Source organism: Mycetomoellerius zeteki, unplaced genomic scaffold (genome assembly GCF_001594055.1).
Source record: "Mycetomoellerius zeteki isolate Tzet28-1 unplaced genomic scaffold, Tzet1.0 scaffold249, whole genome shotgun sequence".
Taxonomy (NCBI): Eukaryota; Metazoa; Arthropoda; class Insecta; order Hymenoptera; family Formicidae; genus Mycetomoellerius; species Mycetomoellerius zeteki.
This window is the reverse complement of record NW_017257226.1, coordinates 139490-167185: the sequence shown is the minus strand read 5'-3', so window position 1 is coordinate 167185 and position 27696 is coordinate 139490. Positions and strand designations below refer to the sequence as shown.

The window sequence follows — 27696 nt, the reverse complement described above, 5'->3', positions numbered from 1 at the left end:
CGTGAATTATTTGAAATAATACGATTAATTAACAAATCTTCATAAAACATCTTAATATTATTTATTACTAGAAATTAACTATAATTGGAAGGATTATTGTTTTAATAATTTATTGCTAACTTTTGATGAATTTTTGAATTAATGTTGATGAAATGAATAGCTATTAATCTTACGATTAATTTTAATTATTATTTTTCAATAATAATTGGAGGCACGTAACTCAAAGTAATTGCTATAATAATCGAATTGTTATCATTTATTTCTAACGCTAGTAACTTAAATCGCACCTCCTCCTTGGGACACCCAGTATGCCCTGGCGTTACCTTCGAGATACTCCGCTTCCGTTCAATCATAATCTGTTTCCTTAAACGAGGCCCATGTATTGCGCCTCTGCATTTACTTGTTGTCGCCATATATTATCGCTATTAAGTATTTTTTTTTTCCTTAGTTATTAATACTATTTAAAAGTGTGTATATGCAAACGTAAGTGCGTGTATGTTGTGTATGAATGCGTGTAAAGACTACAGCAATTTAGCTAAACGGTCGCGTTCTAAATATGCGTATGAGTTAGCGGCTGCTCGATTTTTTGCTTTAATATACGCTGTTCTTTTACCGGAGAAATAAAATCGTGTGCCGCTCTTAATTTTAGATGGGTCGTCTAGAACGTGGAAAATGTGTAATAAAACATCGTGTCATTTAAATACACTTTTGTAATTGTATGTACGTATATATAGTATACATACTTATATAGTGTCACATAAGGATTATTCCGTATTTATTTCTACGATCGCGTTTTACGGCGCTTTTTCCATTAAGGATCGATCTTTCAAGTGGACGTTCATACGTCTCTTTTGTCGTCTTCTTCAATTTTATATAAGCAATGCGTCGTCAATTACTAATTAATTATTAATTACTTGTTAACGGTATGTCTCTGATCAGTTATCATGGACTTTGAAACTGTTGAAAGTTTTTAGTTGAAACTTTTGTAATTGCCAATGTCTAAACAATTTTATTGCTTGTTAAATAATTATGGCATTTTGCATTGTAATTAGAAAGAAATAGATTATTCTGTAAAAGTTTAGGGAGCGAAAATCCAGAGTGCTTAAGAGTACTAAGCGATTTTTATATCCTGTGTACTTTATATCAATAGTAATTAATATACATACAATTTATCAATGAAATATATTGATATTTTTTAATAATAGATATTAAATATTAGCATATATTGTTTAATCAATGTTTTTTTCATTTAAATTGATGTTGAATATAAATTCGAATGTTAAAAATGTTCTAACGTTGAATAATAAGGAATAATGATTCTTATATAAATAATATTTATAATATTAATATGAAAAAATGTAATTTATAGTAGCAATAGACTTGAGAATACTTTTCTCATATCAATACCATATCGTCTTGTTCTCTGCAATTAAGATTCTCTATAATAAATATTTCGTTGCAATAGACCGACTACTGTATCAATTTAGCCGAGAGGAAGGAATGAAATTGATCAGAGACAGCCCATACTTCGCAGCTAATTACTTTGTATAAGAGATATCTCTTCGTAATTTATACTTATTCACTCCAAATTTGCTCAAGGCAATCCTTTCACGCACCGAGTCAGATATTGTGAGACTTGCATTCTCCGCTCCCTTGTGTTTCCCACAGAATCAGTCAAGTGCTCGCGAAATATTCGAGGATAAGTCCTTCAATCGTCGAGCCATACTCGCGATTCAACTCGAATCGAGTCGTTGTAAATTTTGCGACAGATCTAATGACATTCCACATCGGATAAGAATAAAGCCCGAACTGCGATTCCTGCACGAGAGGGGTCCCAAGCTCGCAAGTGGCTGCGAAACGCTCTGTTGAGAAAAGAAAGAGAGAGACGAAGCAGAAAGCCCACATTAGACATGGGAACGAGCGTACTTATTTATAGTAACGTTGAACAATTTTTCGCGCTCCGTTTTGAACATTTTGAAACGCCTCGTCACGAGTAGTCAGAAATGTTGAACTTCGGGGCGTATCGTGTAAATATACATATGTACTGAAATACGATGAATAACGACTGTAACCGGTGAGATAATTAATATGTATATGTGTGTGTGTGTGTGTATGTGTGCATTGCGTGCGTGTGCGAGCCGTGTGAGTCGCGGAGCGACAGGAAGCGATTACAGTGTCATAACGTTACTCCACGAGAGGCATCAACTTTGAATTTTTATGATCATAGATCCTTATAGAAGTCCTCCATTAGTCCGCATTACTTGGCGACCGCGACGCGACACTTGTTGTTTTTGTTGTTACACTCACAACGAATTGCGGGAATGAATCGTCCGTGTTTCTTATAAGAATTGTAATATGGTATCAGTTGCTATCGGTGAAACGTCAGTGGAACGATCCTCCTGCACTTCGATTATCCATAACGAAATCTTTTGCTTTTTTCCCCTCTCCCTTCGAGATACTTCCTCAATTGTACGCTAAGAACTTTTTTTGTTAAATCTTGAGGGGTTTGAGGAATTATCGTAGACGCTCCTTGGATATTTGTGGAATCTAAAGAAATCGGATCTTCTCGTTTTTAGATCTTTGACTTCCTGGAATTTATGATCTTTGTATTTTTAAATATTCAGATATTTTAAACTTATGAAATTTTGGTTTCCTGGAACGGAATATTGTAATTCTGCGTTCTTGAAACCAAATTCTTTTTTTCTGAGTTTGTCAGTCCTTCCAGTCCTTGGAATTTTGTATCTTCAAAACTTAGGATTCTTCAAACTTCGGATCCTTGAATCTCAGAACTATAAATTTGTGGTATTTTAATTTTCATGTAATTTTAAAACCGAATAATTTTAAAATCCTTTATCTTGAAACATCTAAACTCTTGTATTTTAAAATGTTTTAGTTGATCAATTGCTATCCGATTGCTTTAGCCTTTTAAAACAGTTAACAGCTGTTATGATCAGATCGTTGCATCCTTTTTGCTCTTCAATTTTTTGAATCCTCAAGTCCTGGATGTATTTCCGTTCCTTAAGGACCTTTCACAAAACTGACTGAATTATCATAAGTTATATAACCAATTTTCAACGAATCACTTAGCCACGTAAATACGAGAAGCGCCTCACACACGATCTGATTAATCGCAGAAATCCAATAGAGATTTTTAAACGAATTTCATGCCATTTCTTCTTAATTATCACTCAAAATTAAGAACTGCTCAGAATCAGTGACATAAATGAATACAAATTTATATAATTTGGCGAAAAGTAATGACTGAGGCTTTTTTATCAACACTAGTTTTTCGCACGGATTCATATAATTTGTATTTCATTAAATTTACTACGACTCGAGTGGTTTTTTAATTTTGTTAGAGATTTATTTAAACTTGCGTATTTATTGTTAGAGCAATAAATATAATTTAGCATGATTAGTCGCAAGTGGCAAACCTGTTTCATTTTATATTATAAATATCTTAAGTTTCAAAATATATTGATAACATTTTTTTCTCGAAAACGCGTTTCTCGTTATCACGCATTTTTCCTACTCGCTTTTGTCAGATCGCGTGTGATTTGAGTCATGTACACATTTCCATTGATTTGGGATTGTTGTTTACAAGGATGATGATTGAAAGATAGATAAAGATGATCATGTAGGTACATGCGGAACGGCAGCTTTTTAATATGTCTACGAAAAGTATTGTCAAACAAATACTCTTGAACGTTTTAATTAAAGGTAATTCATACAGTACATAAAATTTGACTTTCATTCTTTACGTTTAATGTTTAATTTAATGTTTTAGCTTATCAAATAATTCGACAATTCTTTTGCTTAAAGAATATCCATATTTATGTTACAGATTTATTAAAATCGATCTGTAATATCGTGTGCAATTAGTACAATACGTTCTCTTCGTGATTACTTAGATACGTTTGTTTGATCGATATTTTACACAGCGTTGTAAGGTTTTACTGAATAAGAACAGAAGTTGTACCGATTCAAACAAATTGTTTGCGATAATCTAAACTTGGATTATGGCGATAATTATAAAAGATTATCAATGGCGACAGACGGATAAAAGAATAATAATTTACGTGCCTCTAAAAGGTCGCCCTAAAAACGTGGGTCTGTTTGTTATGGATAATTACATAAAGGTATTCAGAGTATTTCCTAAACACTTAAAATGATGTCTTTAAAGTTAAATGATCAGGATATTTTTTGCCTTTTTCTTTTCCTTAAAGTTAGTCTTTCTCTACATGTCATTTTTAAATTCAATTATTTTTTTTATTATATTAATTGACATTTATTAGATTAATTGACATTTAAAATACAACACTTAACCAAATTTTTCAGAAAAATTTTTTTATTAAAATTATTTTTTACTTTGTAAATAATATTTATATTTAAACATATATCTAATAAATGTAGGAGGACTTAATATTTGAAAATAATCATTTACTTTTAATTGTAATGATTCTTGAAAACAGCATATAATTTTTAATTAAGAAACTTGATATGTCAAAATTACATTTTGTGTGAAAACAATACTCGCAATGATGTAACCAATTTTTATTGAAGATTAGCTTTTCGCCCTTTATTTTGGAATTATTTCTGTGGGAAAATGTACTTGAAGAGGAGAGTGAATGTACTTTGACGGACACCGAAGCTATTTTCTCGTTACAAAAAGCAAGCGTGGCTGTCAATTGGCCGATTCTCAAGGCGGAAAACATTAGTAAAAGTGAAAAATGTCATGCTAGAAATCAAATTTTAGAGAAAGCACAAAAGATTTTGGAAAATCGTGCAAAATGTAAGAAAGGTAAGGATTGTTAATAATGAAAACAGATAAGAAAAATTTACTTTTTTAAACTGTGAATAGAATAATTGATATATGATATATATACACATACATATATGTAATTATATATAATACATAATTTTATGAATCGTTGAATTCATAAAAAAGACTATAAAAGAATAGAACTTTAAAAAATTATAGTTTTGTTTAAAAAATAAAATTGGTACTCGCCACTATCTTACAGAAAAACTTCAAAATCTGCAAAAAGAGGCGGTTAAAATACAAATCAATTTGGATACTGATACATTGAATAAAATAGAAGCCTTGAGAGACAGCCATCGGAAAGTTGCGATGCAGGATTTTGAAGATTGGCGATTAAATGCGGAAATGCCGTTCCTTCAGGATATTTCCGGCAAAGTGCAAGAGAATAGAAAGGCGTATAGGTATTATTTTAAAGAGAAATATGAAAATTTTTTAGAATATTGTAATTATTAAAGATACCTTGGGAAGAAGATAATAAAAGAAAAGTAGTTTTGAAAAAGTACAATTCTGTAGAAATTAGCTATTTTATATTTAATCGACATATTTTTCTGAAAGGCCTCCACTTCAATGGTTCAAAGATGATCTTGGTATCATACAATCTCGAGAAACTGATAAGAAAGAAGTAGAAGAAAAACAACAAGATAAATCAATAGTTATAGAAGAATTAAAGGAAGAACTAATTGTTGAAAATAAATCGGAGGAAGGTGATAAGAAAGAAGTAGAAGAAAAACAACAAAATAAATCAATAGTTATAGAAGAATTAGAGGAAGAACTAATTGTTGAAAATAAGTCGGAGGAAGATTTAACCGTTGAAGAAAACATAAACAAAGACTTAATTGTTAACGAATCAATAGATCAAATGAATTCAAAAGAAGATACAACCCTCAATGAAAATACCGGAAAAAAAGCAGATGTAGAAATAACGGAGACAACAAATGTGAGCAAAGATTTTAATTTTGCAGAATGTTCTAGTTATTCCGAGGATTCCGAATCAGATGAAGAGATCACATCCTCTAAATCTTTGACAAATTCTTTAGTTAAGAAAATAAATCAGAAACCCTCGCAAAAGTTTTGTACGAAGACGAAGAAACAAGGATCAGGTCGGGATTTAATTGACAGGATACTGGAGTGTCGATATCCCAAAATAAATCAAATATTCGATGAACCTACGAAGGCAGTTCCACTCCCCAGAAGGAGTGGAACAATCAAAGTAACTTTTTCCGAACGAGCCTTTCCTACTCCTGCAAGAGAGAGTTCCTTCATTGAAGAACAGGAAGTATGTATCTTTAATGTAAACTTTACGATAAATTTCTTCTTACTAAGAATCTTATGGAAGTTAATTATTTTTTTACGAGAGAAAAGAGTACTTGATAAAAACTTGTTAGAAATTTATTTTATCTTAGAAGGAACTCGATGAGAAATTAATTTCTTTTTAGCAACAGTTTAAATTTGAAGTTTTAATTTAATTATGTACAATTTTTACTATAGATATATGTTTCAAATGCAGTTTGTTTTTAGTGGCTCTCCAAGCAAGCAGAAGCCAGAAGAAAAACAGGGTTCGTTGCCGAGGACCTTCGTCCTGAAGAACAGGATCCACAATGGCTAAAAGACAAGGGCGAGTACGTTGACAGTGCGTTTTATCGCATATTTTCTAATTCTTAAATTAAATTTTATTTAATCATTTTGTTTTAGTGATTTCTTCAAAGCGGGGAATTATTTAGCTGCCATCAGTGCATATACACATGGAATTAAAATCAGCGACAAGATGGCGGCACTTTATGTGAACAGATCTGCTGCACATTACGCTCTTGGAAATTATTACAGATGTATTGATGATTGTTCTAAGGTAATTAATTAAAAAATGAAAATTATAATCAATATATTATACAGAACATTTTTCTAAGTTTAAAAAAAATTTAAACGGTTGTAAAGAATAGAGAAAAACATGAAAATGTTATAATAAAATAATAAATTAAATAATTAATATTCAAAATAATCAAAATAAATAAAAATATTCAAAATAAATAAAATGGAAATAGATTTAAATTAAAAATAGAAAATATGATATAAAGATTATTTATACATTATATAAATTGAAAATATAATTTTAGAAGATGAAGAACATAAATAGAAAAGCTTCTATCTCTAAATATTTAATCTTTAATTATGAAATATATGGAACATTATAGTTGTTAATGAGACTTTTTTTATAGGTATTGGAGTTAATGGAACCAAAATGTGAAAGCAATAGAGTATCGCGAGCAAGGTGTCACGCTCGTCGAGGTGCTGCGCTTTGCAAATTATCTGCACCACAGCATGGAATCTCTGAATTAGAAGCTGCCTTGAAGCTAGATCCGAATAACAAGAGCATTCAACATGATCTATATGCTGTTAAACAATATTTTAATATAAAGGAATGAAAAAAGGGATGACTGATGGGATTAATTTTCTAAAAATTTTACTCCTGTAGAAATTTTAGGAATATTTCAACTTATTGAAACTTATTTTATTTATTTGTGTCGTATTAATAAGTTGATTGAATGTATATAAGATGCATACACAAGTAATTAAAATATAATAAGATATATAAAATACTTATTTAAAGTGCACATAAAAATTACTTCTCTTATATTTATCATATTATTGATGTCTTCTACCGAGCATTAAGTTTGTTTTAATTTTATGTTTATTTTAAAAAATATAAAATATGAAACAACAAAAATATCGTCAACACAAAGTTTTTATTTTTTAAATTCTGTATTCTTGATTTTGAATATGTTTGCTTATTTTTACTTTCATATACTTTTAACATTCAAATATAACGTTTGTTAAGATTTGTGATAAATGCATGCATATATAAATATGATAGAAACTATAGTTTGCTAGTAAAATCTAACGTAATTTAATATAATTAATCTTAGATTTATATATATAATTTTAAGATGAAAAATTAAGTTAAATTGTTAAGATAAACGAACTTCTTGGTACATTCTAAAATTGCTACAAGAGCCGTGTTTGACAGATGCAATGCTTGTATTGCTGCAAGAGGTGCACATTTCGAACAAAATCTTCATTAAAAAGTTTATAAATAAAATAATTAAAATAATAAATTAAATATATTTTTTTCTTTTTTCGTGATTTCCTGCGAAACAAAGCAAAAAGGAGCATATGTCTATAGGACTTTTTTTCTTAGTTTTTTACTCCTCTACACGCTCCCGAAGTTTTGCCATTTAATTTGGAAACACCCTGTATATATATATATACACACATAGTTATTTTAGATTTTCTAGTAAAATAAGTAGAAATTAATAATAAAGTTTTAACAAAATTCTAATCGTCGGAATGAAATTATCATTATTTTAATTATTTATCTAGGGACATTGTGTCTTTAAAATTATTTTCTTTGTTTAAAACCTGGATTTTTTCATAGCTAGAATTTTATCCATGCAAGCACATTTAGTATGCTCCACAGCATGGATGACTTCATGATGACGATCTCGTTGTTGATCGATGCGATGCCTGACCATGAAGACGAGGGTGACATTTCTGGTTTCGATGGGAGCACAGATCTGTTTGGAATCAGGGCAGCATCCTGATCCAGCGCAACGTGTCAGAACCGTGGACGCGGGATAAAAAGCTTCGTCAGGCCCGAGGCCCACGGTCAAGAGATCCTCTACTGCAATCGCCCTTGGTTGGGGCAACAGACATTGAAATTGGTGCACCAGTTGAACGTGGCTCAAAAAATCACTGTCCCTGTATTAAATAAGAAGAATCCCAATTACACAATATTTAAAAAACGGGTTTTAAACGTTTATTTACATTAAATTTTTACATTAAATAAATATTTAAAAAATATTTTTTAAATGTTGTATGCTGATTGGGATGTAACTACAGAAATATGTACGTGACTACAAAAATGTAGACACGAAAAGAAAAGGCAGATAATAAAATAAAAACGAAGAGAAAACCGATGAAAACCAAATATTAAGAAGTAAAGAACGAAGAAAGGAAGAAAAATTAATATAAAATAAAAATAAATCGCAAAAGAAAGTAATAAGTGATAGCTTTATTGTTAAAGAAATTGAAAAATTTGACTACATTATTCTCTCACCTGTGATGCCTACCAACAGCAGTTAATGCAAGCTGAACACAGATTACTAACAACAAAAGTTTCGTCATCTTCGAAATGTGACTCTCAAAGTGAGTTTTCACAATTTGTCACTGCAGTATATTGTTTAGTAATAGTAAATTAGTTAATTTTGACTATTATTTCAGTTAAATTCAGTAATTACTGTAATATATTTCTAAAGCAAAGTACACTTTTTTAAAATTGATCAACAACGTTGCTCAATAAAATTAAGTCTTGAATAGCAATTATAATATTTCCCAAAGGTGCTTCAATTTAATTCATCGATTATATTCTCTTTCAAGGAAACCGCTGTAATAATTTTATTAGCAAAACAATCTTGTTTAAATTTAACTAGAATACTGGAGCTTCAGATGTTAGAAATCCTTGACCTCTAAGGTTTTTAAATTTTTTTCCACTCTAAATTGAACGGTGAAACAAGTAAATTAAAACATTCAAGAAAGTAAAAGACTCAGATTTTCTTCAAATCAAAAAGAGACTCAATTCTTTCAGTTATTTCCAAATCAATCACTAATTAATCTTCGCACTTCCTTTGATTTCTTCTTAAAAGAAGAAGCCAACTTCGCGAATTTTATTCCCAGAAGTATTTCTTCTTTTCTTTAGAAATATTTAATTAATCATTCCGATAAATTTTTTAAATATACAATCGATTTTTTTCCAAAGGCCAACTTCCTTCGATCTATTCTTTGATCTTCACGATTGGCATCGAAGAAGCCCACTGCAACTACCTCCAAGCTCTGCGATCAGAAATCTTTCATTCTGTGTATATATGTAACTGTTATCCAGTTTTTCCCTCACTTCATCCTTCCTTCTTCGATTTCTTCTCTCTCGTTGCCACTTGCTCTTCAATTTCTCTTCGCAGAGAGGTCTTCCTACGGATTCCCGGTAAGAGAATAAGATTTGAGGAGGGATCAATCTAACCGTTCCGAGAAACTCTTCGAAATGACCGTAATTACTAAGAGTACTTCGCGTGACTTTTCTCCTTCTCGCTTCATTTCCTTCATCTTCTGCATTCTTCTTCCTGTTTTCTTTTCTCTTTATCTGATCACCTGGTTTGGGATGCAGAAATCCGAGAAGTACAGTGAAGATCGAGTCATATTTTTAAAGTTAAAGCTGATCAAAAATTTTGATCATAAGTTTTAAGATTTGACATTGTAATATTCACAATCTTGAAACCGTGTCATTATAAATTTTACAGTGTATTTATAATGTAATGTATTAAATGAGACTAAAATTTCAATAATTAAATTGTTACTATAAAAAGTACATATAAATTTTTACATTGAATTTAAATTAAATTTTCCAATTTCAAATTCTTTATGCTGCATAGTTAAAATCTGATTAATTTTTTAAGCAACTATTTTTTAGGAAATTTTTTAATCTTTGAGAAAAATTTCTTAAAAAAATGAATCTAATATATTATAATACATTAGAAACTATAATATAATATATAGAAACTGTAATAAAATGTGAAAAAATAAACACGAAAATAATTTTTTATCTATATAAAAAATAATTTTTATTTATTTTTATAATGGAGGCAATAAAAAGGAATCTACGCTGCTATTAATACACGATTTAAGCACAAGGAGCGACCACTGCAAAAATATTGTTTATTTCTATGAAGAGGAATCACCTTCTATAACAGTTATTAGCATTGCGGCTCATGCTAAGATATGATCTATTGCAGTAATACATAAGCGTCTACGTCGTGTCTAGTCGAGTATTCTAAGCCGCATTCTAAAGACCTCTTTCTTTATTTCCGTAAGACACGCGAATTCCCCGTCGTTTAGTAGATCGATGAATAAGAAAAAAACTATATAGACAGACCTCGGGTAAATAATTATAGTATTTGTAACGATAATTAATTTATCATTATACACAAACCAATATTGTATACAAACCAGCTGCTTTGAAAAGTTTGGAAATGCGCAAAATAAATATATGAATATGAAGATAAATAAATATTTAATGCAAATAAATAATAAACATAAATAATTGAATTTTTTATTATTTAAATATTAATAATTTAAATAATTGTTAAAAATGTAAAAAATATATTTCTTAAATGCTCTCTCATTTTTTAATTTTAGAATATAATATTAATACATGTACATTCTAAAATTTATAAATAGCGTATTTTTATATGAATTATAATCGCGCGATTTTTTATTCATCTGATATAAATAACTTAATTATGTTTACATATATGTAAAATATGAAATTAAATTAAAATGTGTAAATTGTTTTAACAAGATGGGTTATTTGTCATCGTGCACATTCAGTTTGAGGAAATAAATTAAAATTCCTTACATAGGTTGGACGAGAGTGGGTCATGGAAAGTTATAACGAAATTCGCACTGTTTTGGCAGTCATGTATTTCAAAGATTGAGTCATCATCAAGTGATTCATAGTATAAAAATTTAATATAATATCTACAATATAAATCGATATGTTCCTTTTTTTAGATTAAACTCATCGCGCGCGGTATTAAAGTATATCACAGATAAATTGCAATTAGCAACATTTTTAAGATATTTCTAAAAAAATAGAGGCACAGCCATTTTAAATGGCTTCTGATGCGCTAATTTCCGAATCTGTATATAACATTTTTTTTCCGAGATTAGAAAAAAGAAGATAAATGAAAAAATTTGAAATTAAAACAAAAAAACAATGAAGTCAAAATACGCGTTATACAAGAACAATTATCTTCGTTAATCCCATACAGCACAGAATTTGCAAAGCAATATCGCTGCAAAATCTCTACAATATTGCAGCAGTGTTGCTGCAACTTTTGTACAACTTTGTGCTGTAGAGGTAATGATAGTCATCGTTAATGATAATTATCAATTAAATCTAGGAGTCATCTTTACTGTAGAAAAATAGGGGCTCTTAGAACGTAGATTAATCATTTTGTGTAATTATAAACTAGGCCGTATCACGTTTTATTTCTGGAATGGGAATCTGGTCAATGAGTTGCATAAGCCAGGAAGGAAGTTCCTCCGCGATGAGTATTCGATAGTACTCGAATAACTACGTTGGCAATACGTCATTCTTACGTATAATAATGAGTGACTTGGCAGTTATTTATTAGTAGTTACTTGAAACAATTTAAGACTAAAGAAGCATTCAAGAGCAGCAAACTATTTATTTGTAATATTAATAATTAACATCCGATGTGTATTTTTATATCTAAGTATTTAGTGACAAATGATCAAAAAATTATTTGAAAATTTATAATTAAAATACCTTTTATAAGAGCGCGTATGTTAATATACATCTAGATAAGAGCACGTTGTGAATGACGTCAGCAATAAGGGAACTCCCGATGAAGGAAAGAAAATTCTTCGGCTAGGTGTTCCCACCTGCGTCACACCTCACGATAAACGGCTTCATCATATTTCAACCTTTTGTAACAAGTGCAAAATTATCAAACATTGACAAAATTATTTTATGCTCTTGATCTGTATTATAATTAACTTGGGTAAAAAAAAAAAAATTAATTCTCTTAGACTTTTATACATTATTTAATATGTATGTTTATTGCTCAGTTTATACATATGATAACATTATGAACAAATTTATCAATATTTAAAACATTAATTGATTATGAATATAGTAGCTTTCTAACAAAAAAAATTGATCTGAAAAAATATATAGATTAATGTATTAATTTAACATATTAAAATAAAATATACATTGAATCTTGAATATACGTATATAAAATAGATACATTTCTCCAATTTTTTAATTATTATCACTCGTTTATAAAAAAGGTATAAAAAATCATGTCCCAAAGTTACATAACGAAATCATGTAATTAAAATATGTAAATCAGGTAACGATTTATTCCAAATCAGTATGTGATCTTTTAAAATCGCATAATTTGAAAAATTACACGATGATTTTTTTTCTTCTGTTTTTATCATTTAATTATTTAAAATTCGACAATAAAGTCATGTGATAGATGAAATTATTTCTAATATCATGAGATTTTTTCAAATTATGTGACTTAAAAAATTCACGTACTGATTTGGAACAATCCGTCATGTGATTTACTGATTATTTTAATTACATGATTTCGTTATGTAACTTTGTGACGTGTTTTTTTCAATAGGGTATTAATAAATAATAAATCATAAATTGTTTTTATTGTCATATGGTACTAATAATATATACAGATAATATTTTCTTCAATTATACACGTACGTGTATAAAAATAACTAATTACATGATCGATGCTGTGAACATATACGGTTTGGCACGTGGCCATATAAATTTCTGATAAAGTGGCGCCTGTGCAATAAGAAATTCCGATTGCGGGCGTCCGCCACGCCGCATATATAATTAATTCTAGAAAAACTTAACTACGATGACGAAATATTAGATTTACTGGAAGTACATTTGTTCCGGCTGAATCATCTATCTCAGATTAGTTCCTGAGAAGAAGAAAGCGGAAAAGGAACAAATTTATTCTATTCTAAAATAAATTCTAAGAAATCTCATCCTGAGCAGAAAATAACTTAAACTTGATTTTTTAACGTATGAAATATAATATATTGTAAAAAGAAAATAACGTTCATCAAATTGCATAGATTTATAAGAAATGTAACTTATAATTAGAATTAATAACACAATGCAAATTGCATATTTAATATATTCACTTCCCACACAGCACAGAATTTGTAGCAACATCGCTGCAAAATCTTTGCAATATTCATGCTGCGATGTTACAGCGGTGTTGCTGCAACTTTTGTGCAACTTTGTGCTGTAGAGTTATGTAATTTAACATAATATAAACATAATATATTAACATAAAATACATTAAACAGGAAGTACACGTATAATATTTATTTATTACTGCAATTCAGACCTTGACAGAATCTAACGAATCTGACGAAGTGTTGCAAAAGACTATTTAATTGCATATGATAGTCCATAGTTGATTTACATAAAAAAGCCTTTAAAATGCAAATGTATCGCAGATATTGCATCGTTACTGAGAAAACAAACATGATTAATATACGTATATTAATTTAATCTTTTTGCATTTGGTTATTCACCTGTCAAGATAACGCACTTGGTAGTTATCTTCTCTGGGTTTCCTCGAGGATTTTTATTTTTCTCGTAGAACAAGTTAGCGCGTAACTCTAATCTGGGGAGAAGAATCACGTACAAATAATGTAAATACTTGTTACATCAATAGATATTAGACAAGAGGAACTAAAAAGAAAAAAAAATGTTGAAAATTTTTAAGTTTCACTGAATGATAGTAAAATTTGCAATTTTTCCAATTTAAAAAAGGTATAATACTATCACTAAAAAATTCAAAATTTAAGGAATGGTGTTTACTGTTTACTCTTCTAGCATTATAATAACAATAAGACTTCCGCGAAAACAAGTAGATTTATTTTTTCCGTGTGAAAGGAAGAAAAGAGCATTGTATGGTTCGTGGAAGTTAGCAAAGCAACCGAAATATTCGAAGTAATCATCATTCGCAAGATGATTTCGCCGTCGTTATTAGAAGCCGCGAAAGATGACTTTTAAAGTTACAATCCGCGCAGTAGTTGTCCAAACAAATAACGCACGAATATTCCAAATTATTCGCTAATTAATTTACTATGAAGAAAAGAAATCGAACTTTTGACTCATTATTTGATTCATCAGTTATAAAATTATTTATTTTTAATTTTTATATTGTATCATCGAATGTTGTATCACAGACTATATTTTTATGACCGTTTTATTATTTATTATTATTAAAATAAACATTGAAATTAATGTGTTTATATCTTTTTTCCTTTTATTTAATAAAATTGTTAATTCATATATCGTTTCCTTTTATTACTTATTTATACCATAATTACATTTTAAAATAATCATCTGAGCATTAATATCAAAATCATACGTGGATCAATAAAGTTCAAATCCATATCTTAAACTCAAAGTAGAAATTCTTTTCAATAGATTTTCAGAATAAATTTTTTCTCTGGTAAAAATGTCACTAAGTGTCATTATTTTTAAATTACAAACAATATAAGCAATTAAAATCGAATATTTTTCCACAAACTAAATTTCGAAAAGTTAATGAACAATAAAATTATATTCTTGAATAAATTTTAAACGAACTTTATGTGTTATAAGAAAAATTTCTGAAATATAATTCAAGATGAACTTAAAAAAAAAATGGGAAAGTTGCAATAAACGCAGCCTTCCTTAAGATTTTTTCGAACAAATTTTTTCTATGTAAAAATTAATTCTGAAAGTTGTAACTAAGTAATTTATTATTAAAAACATTTAATAATAAATTTAATCGGAAATATCGATATAAAAATATTAATTCTAGATATCAATACATTATTGTTATTTTATTTCCTTAAATTTTGTCCTTACATTATTCATTATATTTACATTCATTGTTATCAATATGCTTGACAGATTCATTACCAGCTGTGACAATTATTATTCAAAGTGCAAAGGGTTAAACAGCAATGGCTGCACACTCGCCCGTGAGTTGCACAATAAAGCGGAATCATCGCGGAAGGCACGCGCGATCTGGACTTTACGCGTGTTCTTGCGTGAGGCATGCGTGCAAGCTCTTCCATATATAAATACTCGTGTGTCAGTGGGAAAATCTCAGTTGGCCGATCTCACTTGGTGCCTGTGTAGCTCTTCTCTCATCCAGCTACCACTGTTCAAAAGTTCACCACGTGATTTTCTTGCTTCTCGAAAGGAACGAAGTTTCGAAAGTAGGAACGAAAGAAGAGAAGATATTTCACCTTTCAAGGAAATCCGTCAAGTTTATTGTGCTAGCATCCTTTTTCTTTGGGAAAGAAGCACGAAGATAAATATTTATAAAACAAAGAAAATCCAAAAAGATAGATCAATAAAGCAAAGAAAAATCCAAGAACAAGAATCTCTTCGGTTTCTGAAAGCGTGGTGATGGATGATTTTGTTCTTAAAAAGACGCAGCAAGAAGAATTTTTTATCCATCCTGCGTTCTTGATATCTTCAGTTTAATCTAGTGTAATTCTTGAGCGAAAGAATCAATGGGACCAAGACCTTGCAAGTTCAGTAATCAATAACGATCAATTTGTTGACGCCAGGGATCACAGATCAATTCAGCAATCAAGTACGATTGACCTTCTCAGTAAAAAATCCAAGTTTTGAGTTCACTTTTCGACTAGCTAACCAGTTAGGACCAATGATGAAAGGCAGACCGAGGGGATCGCTTTTAAGACTCTTGATTCTCATCCTGACGACGGTGGATCAGATGATGGTAGTCTTGACGGCTCATCACGGTGGTCATCATCATCGAGTCTCGAGGAGGATCCATCTGCCACGTGCGGTGGAGGCTACCAAGAAGTTTCTTTGCAGAGAGCCCCAATCGAGAGCTTACAATCTGAGGGATCTGGTGCACAGTATGCAACCAAGCGAGAGCGTGAATCAGCCGGTGTACATTGTGGTGAAGAAGTGCGATAACCACTCGGGCTGCTGCGTTAGCCCCGACCTCAGCTGCGCGCCGGTGCCGTCGTCGATCTATCACGAGGACATGGAGATTGAGGTCTGGAGCTTGCTGACGAATAGCACGAGGAGGGTGTGGATCAGGATCGAGCAGCACGGCAGATGCAGCTGCGAGATCAGTAGTGCTAGTGAGAGACTTAAAGAGGACACTCGGCCACCTAGTATACAGATTCTTTGATCCTTGAAGTTCCTTGGATCCTAGATTCAGCACTGAAGCAGAGAACTGCAAGTAGATCGATCAGCGGTTGGCTGATTACCCTGCATTTCGATCGACAATTCTGTGCTGGAAGAAGAATAACGTGAAGTGTCAATTGAAGTTGGTTACTCAAGACTGGGATTAATTTTTTAAGATTTCTATTTGTACACACTTTAATTTTTTAAGGTTTCCTTAAAATTGCGTGTCGCGGTAGAACGGAGACTAGAGATGCAACAGCACTGACATGTTCGCCAAGAATTTTTAATATACAGTGCAATATTATAAGAAAAATATGAATGATATAAAGTGTTGATAAATGTCGATTGTAGCTGAGACTGAGGACAGTTTTTATAGTTAATGTTCGACCTGTCTATTCCGTTTACGGCTACATGATGGTGGAAGACAAGAAGCGATAAAGTGAAATTAGTTAGCAGACACTATATGGACTTTGATACTCCAAATTAGCTTAATTAACAAATCTAATTAAGAAATTAAGAACTAATAGAAAATACAAAGAAAGTCGCTCAATAAGTGATTGTGATTGTGAAGAATTATGTCATGAAGCATACTTTGAATGCAAAAATCATTATTTGGATGAGCGAGAAAAAGGAAACGAACCGAATAGGTAAATTTAAGAATTTAAAGATTCAATTTCGGTGACTATTTTTTCGAAAAAAACTTTCATCCTTCAAAATCGACGAAGATATATGTTTTATATATAAATATCTCACACAAACATCTATTTTTATCGAGGACATCTATCCCATGGTGATATCTTTTAATGTTAACGTATTTATTAGACTTCAAATCGTGCCAAACTTCTTTTTTATGCAATTTAGTGTGATAAAATAAATGTAAGAGGATTAGGATATCCCGTCGGATATCCAAAAACATAGAGCCTTTTAATACGACACACGTTACATTTCTTTCTGAATACAAACATCCAGGATGTTCTATCGTAAGTGATTACACACGAAGTGAAGCTTAGCGACGATTATTGTATTTTTAGCTGCCTCACAAATTGTGATCGTGAACAGTTTAGAGACACTTAGGACTACTTTTAATCGACATTGTGATAAAAAGATCATATCAATTTATAGCGATAATACCAAGTTTCAAAGTGAGATGTATGTCGGTTCCAATCGTTCCAACTACTCCTTTCGTGCATTCGCATTCGCGTTTTCAACGTGAATCTTTATATGAAAATAATAACGTCGCGAAGCTAACAGCCGCGTTAAATATAACTTCGCTATATATTTGCTAAATGCGATACTGTTCGTGCAGAGTTTACATTAGTTAAACAAAGTTCAGACGCGGCGGAAATAACTGCGTTTGTATGTAAATAGCTTTATACAAGGAGCGCGTGCCGCAAAATTATAGTACTTCAAAAATCAAAAATAAGAAAGACTTTTTCGCGCCATAAGTGATTTTTTACAAGTTTAACTTCTGTAAATAGGCAATGAATTTTTTAATACTTATTTTATCTCAAATAGATTTATACATTAAATAAGTAAAATGAAGTAATCGCGACTGTCATATAAGACGTAAAAAGGAACGTTTCATAGTTTAGTCCACAACACAGTATTTTGACAGTTTTAAATTTAACGCAATTTTAGAAAGTAACCATTTATTCGTATTATAATTAATTTATTTATTGTAATAGATTTTTTAACGTAATAGTAAAATAATAAGAGAAAATCGCGATCGATGTAAAATCGGCGAAAGGGTTCAACAGTATTCCTGTAGCATCTAATTAGTAACTAATGAACTCGAATATTATTTAATTTTTGTATTAATTAATTTTTATATATCAACTAATTTATGAAAGGCAAAACAATGAAAAAACGTTTATATAAAATAAATTGGCTATTTTTATACTAACTCATGTATAAATTTCTTTCTATATATGCATATTTGTTACCTTTATCCTTAATCTTTTTATTTCAGATTAAATAATTTCGACTGTTTTTCATTGAATTTTCTCAGACTTCCGTTCAATATTATTTTCGTAATAAGAAGCAATTCAATGATTTTTCATTTTAAAGTTTCCAAAAAAAGAAACAAGTAAAACTTCTTATGAAACATAAAATTCGAAAAATTATAATAACATTTACATTACAAAATTATTATAAATATCAAAGTTAATTATTTAAACTTGAGAAAAATCGATAAGTTTATTAATTTTTCTTTCCATTTTCGAGAAGCTGACGTTAATTTTCACGATAGTCATTTCGTTATTAACTGTATCGCTTATTCGCCTGTCTACGAAAGACAGAAATAGCGAAACAATACGTATTCTCGATTTAGCGCGCAGACGTGTGAAAAGAATTGGACTGACGCCCAAATGAGAGCCGGCGGCGCCGTTCAACGCCAACGCTCACAGACACTTGTTCTAAAGTCAATCTTGGAAAAAAATATCGTTAATTTGCGTACATTAAATAAAACTCGAATCGCGTACAAGTATTGTGTACAAATTATATATATTGTTTATTGAATGCATTTAATTTTTTACTGCTTACTTTAAAAACGGTCTTTGGAGTCTTCGACTAAAATGAATTTCAAAATGAATAAATCCAACTCGGAAAAAAAAAGAAATCTAACTTCATTTTTTTAAATCTAAAATTTATTACTTTCTTATAGTATTTTTAAAGTGACAAAATTATTACAAAATCCTTTTCAACCCTCTCTCTTAAATCTTTATTTAAAAAAAATCTTTTTCAATGTTTCTTAGAATCTATTGAGAACAAATATGAAAAATATGATACTTTTTTTTAAAACGATTAGGAACGTTAAAACATTTATTACATAAATGAATGAATCAGTTTACTGATGTTTATCTCTTGCTTATGTTTAACATAATTATGTTCGATAATATAAACTACATAGAATGTCTGACGAATATAAGACGTACACTAGGCAGAGAAGATGCTGTGATATTACGAGTATCGGGCATAAGGATATTTCGAGCGCATTCGTCGGCCACGCGTCCCTCGTCCTCGTCCCCCTTCATTGGCGGCTCCTCTAGCCGCATGTCCTCGCATCACAGGTTGTCCTTTAAAAATTGAAATGTCTCATGTTAACATTTATACATAAAGCTTTTACGAACAAAGTATTTTGGATATAAAAAATTGACTAAATCAGAGAGAGAGAGAGAGAGAGAGAGAGAGAGAGAGAGAGAGAGAAGCGAGCGAGCAAGCGAGAGGGAGAGGGAGAGCGACAGCGAGAGAGAGAGAGAGGGAGGGAGGGAGGGGGGAGATACGCTAAGCCAAACTTTTTAAAATAATAGTTAAAAATCAAATCAGTATATGCAAAGCAAAACAGGTTGAAGGCCAAGAAACGAGTAAATTAAAAAATGTCAAAATATATATATATATATAAGTATTAATATATATAATATTTAATATAATTTAATATATGTATATATAAAATAATTGAGAAATAAATCATTCATCTTTTAGATAAAGAATGAAAAAAAAAACTCACATTATTAAGGTAAAAAGATAATGTAATGAAAGAAAAGATCTTATCTCAAAATAGAAGGATAAAATCTTATTTAATCGTGCTTCGTTTCTCACCTCTACCCGACTGAGTTTCTCCCCACACAATCGGTGTAGGCCTCGCACCTCTTGCCACCCTCGGCGAGAAGGGTGATCTCGGCGATCTTCTCACTGTCATTCCTCTGGCATTATTGGCCTCACTCGCGGCCGCCAGACTCGCTGCCATTGTTCTTTGTCGTGTGTTACTAGACGGCGATGCTTCCGCTTCTCGATTCTCTTCCTCGACTTCTTCTTCGACAAGTTCGCTTCCTGCCTCTTCTGTCGCTTCTGCCGTGTCCACGGCATCGTCTTCTCCAGATGCTAAAACTACTGGTTCTTCTTCCCGCTTTTCACCCTCCGAGCTCACTCCTGCGAAAATAAAAACGATAGAATCACGTACTCATTCTCTCTCTCTCTCTCTCTCTCTCTCTCTCTCTCTCTCTCTCTCATAGAAACTAAATTTTTTAAAAATAATATTTAAAATAATATTTAAAAATCTCAAGTGTATGCAAAGCAAAATAGGAAAGTAAAAGATCAAAAAAGAGCAAGTCAAAAGGTGTTCGAATAAATCAATTTAATATTAATAACAGTCAAATGAGAGAGAGAGAGAGAGAGAGAGAGAGAGAAAGGAGGAAGGGAGGGAGGGAAGGAGAGGATGTTTTAAACTTTTGAATATGATTAGATTTCAATGAGATACCTTCACTTGGAGTTGCGCTAGATTCTGTAGCTTCAGTGGAACCTCGTTGTTGATCATCAACACTAACAATATGAATGCTGGGAATGTTAGAGTCTTCAATATTATCTCCAGAAGTGGCCGTTACGGTAACATGTGTCACGGTGCTCTCTTGTTCTTCAGATTGGCTGCTACTAGTCTGTTGCAATGAGAATTGTGAAAGGGAAACATTAGTATCAATAGTCTTGATGTTTAATGTTTTTATAAGAAATTATAATAAAAAACAGAAATTTTCTTACTGAAGGAGGTAAATCCGCAGCTGGAGAAACCTGAAGTGGTGTCGTAGGAACACTGCGACCAGTTCCACCATCCTCCAGCTGTGTCAGGTCCATTCTACTATCATCCAGACTTTCCTGGACAACAGTGGAATTGGTTGAACCAAAGATCCTAGTGTTAGAACCTGTGGGTGTTGTCAAAGACGGTGTCGAGGAAGCTGTCGTAGGTGCCGAAGAGTCTCCAAAAGTGAAACGCCCTTGCGGCACCTGCGGAGAACTCACAGCTTCACCGAAACCATCGCGACGAGGAACAAAGAGAGTAGGAGTACTTGGTACGATACAGTCGTCACCGCCATCTTCGTAACCTTGTTGTGGCTTTGGGGAAAAAAAATTACGATAAAAAATTGGATGTAAACTTTTCAAAATTTAATAATTAAAAATATCATACAGGTATTTTAAATCAAATACCAACCAAAAGAAGATGCTGCTGTTGCTGCTGTCTGGGCATGGGTGCGATTCCTCTAGAGGACATGGCTGTGAAAGACGTGGCGGGTTCAGCGGTTGGTCCAGCGCTACTTATGGCTTCAGATTGTTGCTGATTTGCAGGAATAATGGCTTGGCCTTGTCTAGAGATTTCAACACTGGTAGAATCCTCCTCCATAATAATTTCCACCTCATTATTGTCTCGTTCAACCTCAACTTCGACTTCATAAGGCATTTCTTCCTCTTCCTCTATCTCTTCATACGTATCATTGTCAAATTCCTCCTCTTCCTGTACTTGATGATTGCCTCCACCTTCACCTTCATCACAGTCCACCACTACTACGCATCCTTCTTCTACTTCTTCGTCTTGATCCCTCTGACTTGACGTAGGCACCTGAAGCGTTACAATGATTATCAATATGAAAATATTAAATCAATATTAGAAAGAGTTAAAATATTAAAATATTAAAGAGTTAAAATACTTTGAAACTAAATTACAGATAAATACAATAGAAATGTAAACTGTTTTTCTTTTTATACCCTCAATCTCACCTGATATTCCACTTCCGAAGCGCTGGCACTCGCAGTTGCGCTGATATCCGGTCTGGTCCTCTTCGTTTTCGGACTCTGTACTTGCTCCTGACGTCCGTGATCCAATCCTTCAACTATCCCGGAACCAGAGGCGGTTGAGTCTCGGCCTCGAGGTCTCTTGAGTCCCGTGGAAGCTTGAGAAGTACTGACTGACTGAGTGGAGCTACTCGCCACTGTCTGTTGCTGATCGCTGACAGTAATCTGTTGCTGCTGTTGCTGCTGCTCCACTCTAGGACTCACGAGCGCTACTGTTTGTTGCTGTTGTTGTTGCTGCTGCTGGCATTGTTGTTGTTGCGGCTGCAAATTAAGTGTCTCCGCACTTTCTGGGTCTTCTCTCTGCGTTGACTCCGCTGATTCACTTAACTGTGGTTGTACCACCAACTGACGAAGACTACTGGTTTGTGCACTTTGTGAAGAAGTACTGGTACTTGCTGGCTGGAAGTCGGTCAAACTGCTAGTCGGCGAGCTTGTCTCTGTAGTGTGCACTACCTGTTGCTGCATCTGATGCGGCGCAACCATAACCGGTGCACCAGCTGTAGTCGGTAAGACGGCAGCTGTCCGCGATTGCACCACCACACTCATTGGTCTAATGCTGGCCAATGGTGTTTCCGCTCTGGCAGACATTGGTTTAATATTCGCTGTTGGTGGCTCCGTAGTCGCGCTTACCCCGCTTACTCCCGATAATTGTCTTTGGAGTTGAGCAACCCGCTGCAAAAGCGCTTCCTTTTCTGCCTGTACCTCTGATTTCTCGTGTTCCAATCTAGATATGCGACCTTCCATCTGTGATTTCAGTGCCACTAATCGTGCATCATGCTCCGTATCAGAATCTCCTTGAACTACGGCGCTGCCTCCCGTAGATTCTATCCTGGATTTTAGATCCAATAATTCTTTCTCGCAGATCTTCTTGGACTCTGTCAATTGCATAATCTTCGTTCTAGCGCCCTTAAGCACCTGTTTCGCCCTTTCTTCCTTTTCTATACTGTTGCGATTCATGGCCTCGATTTCTTTTCTCAGATTATCAGATTCACTTTGAGCTACTACCATTTGGCGACTTACCTCATCTATCTTCGTCGTAAGCTCGATGTTCGTTTGGCGAAGTTCCTGACGACCTTCCTCTCGCAGTTGATCTTCACGTTCTTGTGCTGCCACACCGGAAACATCCTCCTCATTTCTGGTTTCCTCATTGCGATTCTTCTCTTCCTCGACGCTTTTCGCGAGTTCCTCAAATTGCGTTTTATACTTTTTAGCTATTTTGCGGATCTGAATTTCCTTGTTTTTAACGTCATTAAGAATGGCATCCTTATCGCTTAGCTCCTTCCTAAGGGAAGCCAAATCCTTTGCTTTTGAAGAAGAATCGGCTAGTGCCTCGTTAAGCTCCTGACCCAGCTTGCGAACCTCTTCTGATGCTCGCGACATATGTTCATCTTGAGTTTGTATCTGTCTTTGCAATTGCGTCAGTTGCTCCTCGAGTTTCGCCTTCTCTGTTTTCACTTGATTAAATTCTTCAGTTCCCTTTGCATGAGTTTCCCTCTCTGACGTCAACAATTTACTCAGGTTTTCTCTTTCAGTTTGAAGTCGTCGCCAGTCTTCAGGGCTAGCCTTATTCGCTCTTTCTAATAACGTATTTGCTCTTTGCCTCCATCTGGTTGCCTCGCCTTTCAAGCTAGTGTTTTCTTCCATCAAAGCTTCTGTTTTGTAGTTCACTTTGATTGTAAGTTCGTTGACTTTCACACTGAGACTATCTCTTTCTTCCCTGAGGATTCGATTAGAATCCGTGATGGCGTTTAAGGTTTCCACCTTGCGTAGCAATTCCGCATGCTTGGACGTGGTCATCACATTGATCTCGGACTTTTCTCGCTCGGAATTTAGTGAAGTTTCAGTTTCCTTCAACCGCTTCTCCACTACCTCTATCTGTGATTTTAATCTGAGATTTTCAGCTCTAAGAACATCGGTTTTGGCTATGGCCAAATCCTTCTCTCTTCTTAAATATTTCATAACTCTTAACAATTGTTCAACCGATTTGGAGTCTTCCTCCAAAGAACTGAAACTCTTATTTAGAGCTTCTAGGCTGGTATCAGGACTGTCTCTTCCGCCGCTAATTTTTGTCTGCTGACTCTGCATAATGGCTACTCGGTCACCCAATTCCTGAATCTGATTGTGCAGAAGTGCATTCTGCGTATCAAGATCCATAATTCTTTTTTGAGTTTCTTCGACCTCATTCATAAGCTTCTGTTCTCTTTCTTTTGAGGCAGATTTCTCAACTTCCAAAGCTTGCACTGCTGCATTTCGTTCTAGACTCAGAACATCAAGTCGCTGTTGAACTTGTTGAGCTTCCTCTTTCAATTTTGTCAAAATCTGCAAAAACATTTATGTAAAGAACTAGTAAACAAATTCATATAAATATATTCCTTCGTTATTAAACTTACCTGCAAATCAGACGAATGCTGCAGCATTTCTCTGATGTATTTGTCTTCTGCTTCTTTGACTGTGACAGAGGCAGACTTCAGATCTGCCTTTAACAATTCCAATTCACCCTTCAACTCATCGAGTTCTTCGACCTTTCTCTCAGCTTCAGCCAATCTATCCCTCAGTTCCGAATCGGTTTCTTGCCTACCATTTGATATCTTCGCCAAATCATCACCCAGTTCCTTTACTCTTTTTTGCAATGAAATGATCTCCACACGCGATTCTTTAAGAGCATTCTCCAGCTCTTCTTTATATTTATTATATTCGGTTGTCAACTCTCTCAACTGCGTTTCAACGCTCTCTGCGATGTCACAATACTGCTGACCTTGTTGTCTAGCTGCCCTTAACTGTTCGGAGAGCGAATTTACTTCAACCTGAGAGGTACTCAATTGTATTTCCAACTCTTTTACCCTTTTCACAAGACCTTCATCTCCTGTCAAGGGTTTAGTGATGGAATGGGCAGCTACTTGTCTTAATTTAGTGTTTAATTCATCAATTTTTTTACTACTCTGAGTTTCAGTCTCTCTTGCTTGATCTAACTCCATTCTCAACCTCTCACTTAATTCGCGTTCTTCTTTCAGTCTTCCTTGAGCAGTCGTCAACTGTCTCTCTAAATGAGCCGCCAATTCTCTAAAGCGATCCTGCTCTTCCTGAAGACGACGTCGAAGAGCAGCGCATTCCCTGTTGGCGTCATCGAATCTCTGCTCGGCCCTAAGCTGTCCTTCAGCCTGGACTCGCTCCAAACTAGCCTTAATAGACTCCATATCTGCTTTAAGCAATGCTTGAGTCTGTCTTTCTCTTTGGTAAACTTCCCGCTCCTTTAGGAGACGTCCCTCAGTGTCTCGCAAAAGTTGACGTTCCTGACGAAGATTTTCTAGTTGAACTTCCGCTCGAGATAAGCGAGTTTGAGCGGCGAGCGTTTCGTCTTTCAGTATCATAATACTTTGCTCATGTTTGCTAATGGTGATGTTGTAATTGGTGCATTTCTCCTCAAGTGCCTTGATCTGGGACTTGTATGAAGCGACATTACCCTGCAAAAGTGAGAATCTCTCATTCGCCGAGTCCAACTGCGCCCTCAGTCTGCAACATCTCGCCGAATTCGATTCTGCCTCCTTTCTAAGTCTTTCAACTTCTTCGCTCAACATCTTTTCATGGGCAGTTCGTTCTTTGCGATATATCTCGTATTCATCTGAAATATGTTTAAATTGATCTTCGGTCTCCTTTAATTTTTTGAGCAACTTTTCTTTTTCTTCGTCACTTTTCGTTGTCTTTGACTCCTCTTCTGATTTGGATTTGCCATCTTCGATATCTTTGTCCATTTCCTCCTTCTTCTTTCCACCGGAATTCTTCATCTGTTGATACATGTTTTTGTACATGTCTCTCTGTTTTAAGAGACTATCCAACATCTTCGACTGCCTATCTTGCGCAGCTTGCATCTCTGTCAATTGTTCCATGTAACGATCCAGCTTCTCTTTCATTTCGCCCGAATTTATTTCATCAGTGGCCCGCTCCATTTCTTCTTGTCTGGACGATAATGCGCGAACAATTGCTAAGAGCTTTTGGTTGTTCTCCTGCAGTTCCTCGATATCTTTAAACGTCACCAACTTTTTACTAATGATTTGCGATGACGAGATGTCATCTGTGTCTATGGAAGAAGACAAATTTCTAGTTTCCACGCGAGTGTTGGTGCGGCTTTCTTGGACTTCTTTGAGCAGATAACAAACCTAAAAAAGCCAAAAAATTTTTCATAATTATATATCACCTAAATGTGTTACTCTTAAATTCTAGTTTGTTGTGTAATGACTCACTTGTCTAGCCAAGTCGGACAATTCAGTTTTCAGCCTTTGATTTTCTGTAGAGTGATGCTTGGCAAGACGATTAGCCTCATCGGAATTTTCATGAAGACGTTGATTCTCTGCGAGGAGGTCGTCCAGCCTGTTTGTTAACGTCGTAATATTCGCCATAGCCGTTTCATAATCTTGACGCTGTTGTTGCAGTAACGGCGCCTTCTGCTCCAGTTCGCGAAGAATTACATCCATCTGAGATTTCAAACGTTCATTTTCTTCACGCTCCAAATTTAAGTCATTGGTGACTTCGACTAGTTGGGTGTAAATCTGCGTGAGGCTTAAACCTTTTCTTAACACTCGACTGGTTACAGCTGCTGCCGGTGCCAATTGTTCTACCGCTTGATTTAATTTCTCTGCAAAGTTTGTACAAATTATTATAAATGAAATACATCAATAAGAGAAATAATTAAGAAGAATATGATACACACAGAAAATCAAATATATGTTACCAGCATTAATGTATTGAACATGACAAAGAATTAGATATGCGACCCACCTTGTTGGATATTCTTCAGCAATTCATTAGCATTTTCTAACTCTTTCGTCAGTTCCTGGATATTTTGCTCTTTGTCATCAATATCTTGTTTGTGCTGGAGCAGTAATTGATTGTACTTTGTCTCTAAAGTTCCATATTCTTCTGCGGTGCTATCCACAAGTTTTTGTAGCTCGCTCGCTGCATTAGAAAGTGTCTCGGCTTTAGCATTGGCATCATCCTTCATCGACTCGTATAAGCTAGCTAAATTTTTCTGCGCATTGATTTCTTTTTGGTAGGAATCGTTTATAGCGATTTCGTGGGCACGCTGTTGTTCCACCTTCTGAGCCAGTTCATCGGATTGTTTTTGAAGAGCAGAAACAGATTCTCGCAGTTGAGAATTGGCTTCATTGGCTATTCGCAATTCTTCCTCGCGCTGGGATAATTTAGTATCAATTAAGAGAGCTCTGGCAGAGGCTTCGGATCTTGCTGTCTGAAGTTCAGATGTTCTTTTAGCTAGCTCTTCTTCGAGACTTGCCATTTGTTGGGAGAGAAGCACTCGTTCTTGCTCCAGTCGTTTCTCTCTACATATACATATGATTCAAATGAAAAACATTTTGTATGTATGATTAAAGATATATTCTTATATATTATATATATATAT

The 27696-nt window shown here is 33.6% G+C and overlaps 4 protein-coding genes across 4 annotated transcripts in view; 2 read left to right on the top strand and 2 right to left on the bottom strand.

Moving 5' to 3' along the window:
• Nucleotides 1-4019: 4019 nt before the first annotated feature.
• LOC108723644 (dyslexia susceptibility 1 candidate gene 1 protein) lies at nt 4020-7247 on the top strand. The gene is made up of 7 exons (XM_018449545.1): nt 4020-4139; nt 4564-4801; nt 5025-5223; nt 5378-6098; nt 6341-6441; nt 6515-6668; nt 7036-7247. The coding sequence occupies exons 1-7, from the start codon at nt 4020-4022 to the stop codon at nt 7240-7242; spliced, it is 1740 nt and encodes a 579-aa protein (XP_018305047.1). The 3' UTR covers nt 7243-7247.
• A 967-nt stretch (nt 7248-8214) lies between these two features.
• On the bottom strand, nt 8215-9009 carry LOC108723645 (placenta growth factor). The gene is made up of 2 exons (XM_018449546.1): nt 8934-9009; nt 8215-8575 (listed from the first exon to the last, which is right to left on the bottom strand). The coding sequence occupies exons 1-2, from the start codon at nt 8999-9001 to the stop codon at nt 8230-8232; spliced, it is 414 nt and encodes a 137-aa protein (XP_018305048.1). The 5' UTR covers nt 9002-9009; the 3' UTR covers nt 8215-8229.
• Nucleotides 9010-16164: 7155 nt separating this feature from the next.
• LOC108723654 (uncharacterized) lies at nt 16165-17383 on the top strand. Its single transcript, XM_018449558.1, has one exon. The coding sequence runs from the start codon at nt 16174-16176 to the stop codon at nt 16669-16671; it is 498 nt and encodes a 165-aa protein (XP_018305060.1). The 5' UTR covers nt 16165-16173; the 3' UTR covers nt 16672-17383.
• A 2149-nt stretch (nt 17384-19532) lies between these two features.
• The window catches only part of Mgtor (nuclear basket protein megator), an 11546-nt gene continuing 3382 nt past the window's right edge, over nt 19533-27696 (bottom strand). The window contains exons 4-12 of the mRNA XM_018449559.1: nt 27057-27616; nt 26522-26913; nt 24674-26437; nt 22209-24602; nt 21646-22050; nt 21198-21548; nt 20923-21097; nt 20265-20594; nt 19533-19741 (exon numbers count right to left, since the gene is read on the bottom strand). Of these exons, the coding sequence (XP_018305061.1) occupies nt 19626-19741; nt 20265-20594; nt 20923-21097; nt 21198-21548; nt 21646-22050; nt 22209-24602; nt 24674-26437; nt 26522-26913; nt 27057-27616 (6487 nt within the window). The 3' untranslated portion in view covers nt 19533-19625. The remainder of the gene's footprint in view (nt 19742-20264; nt 20595-20922; nt 21098-21197; nt 21549-21645; nt 22051-22208; nt 24603-24673; nt 26438-26521; nt 26914-27056; nt 27617-27696) is intronic.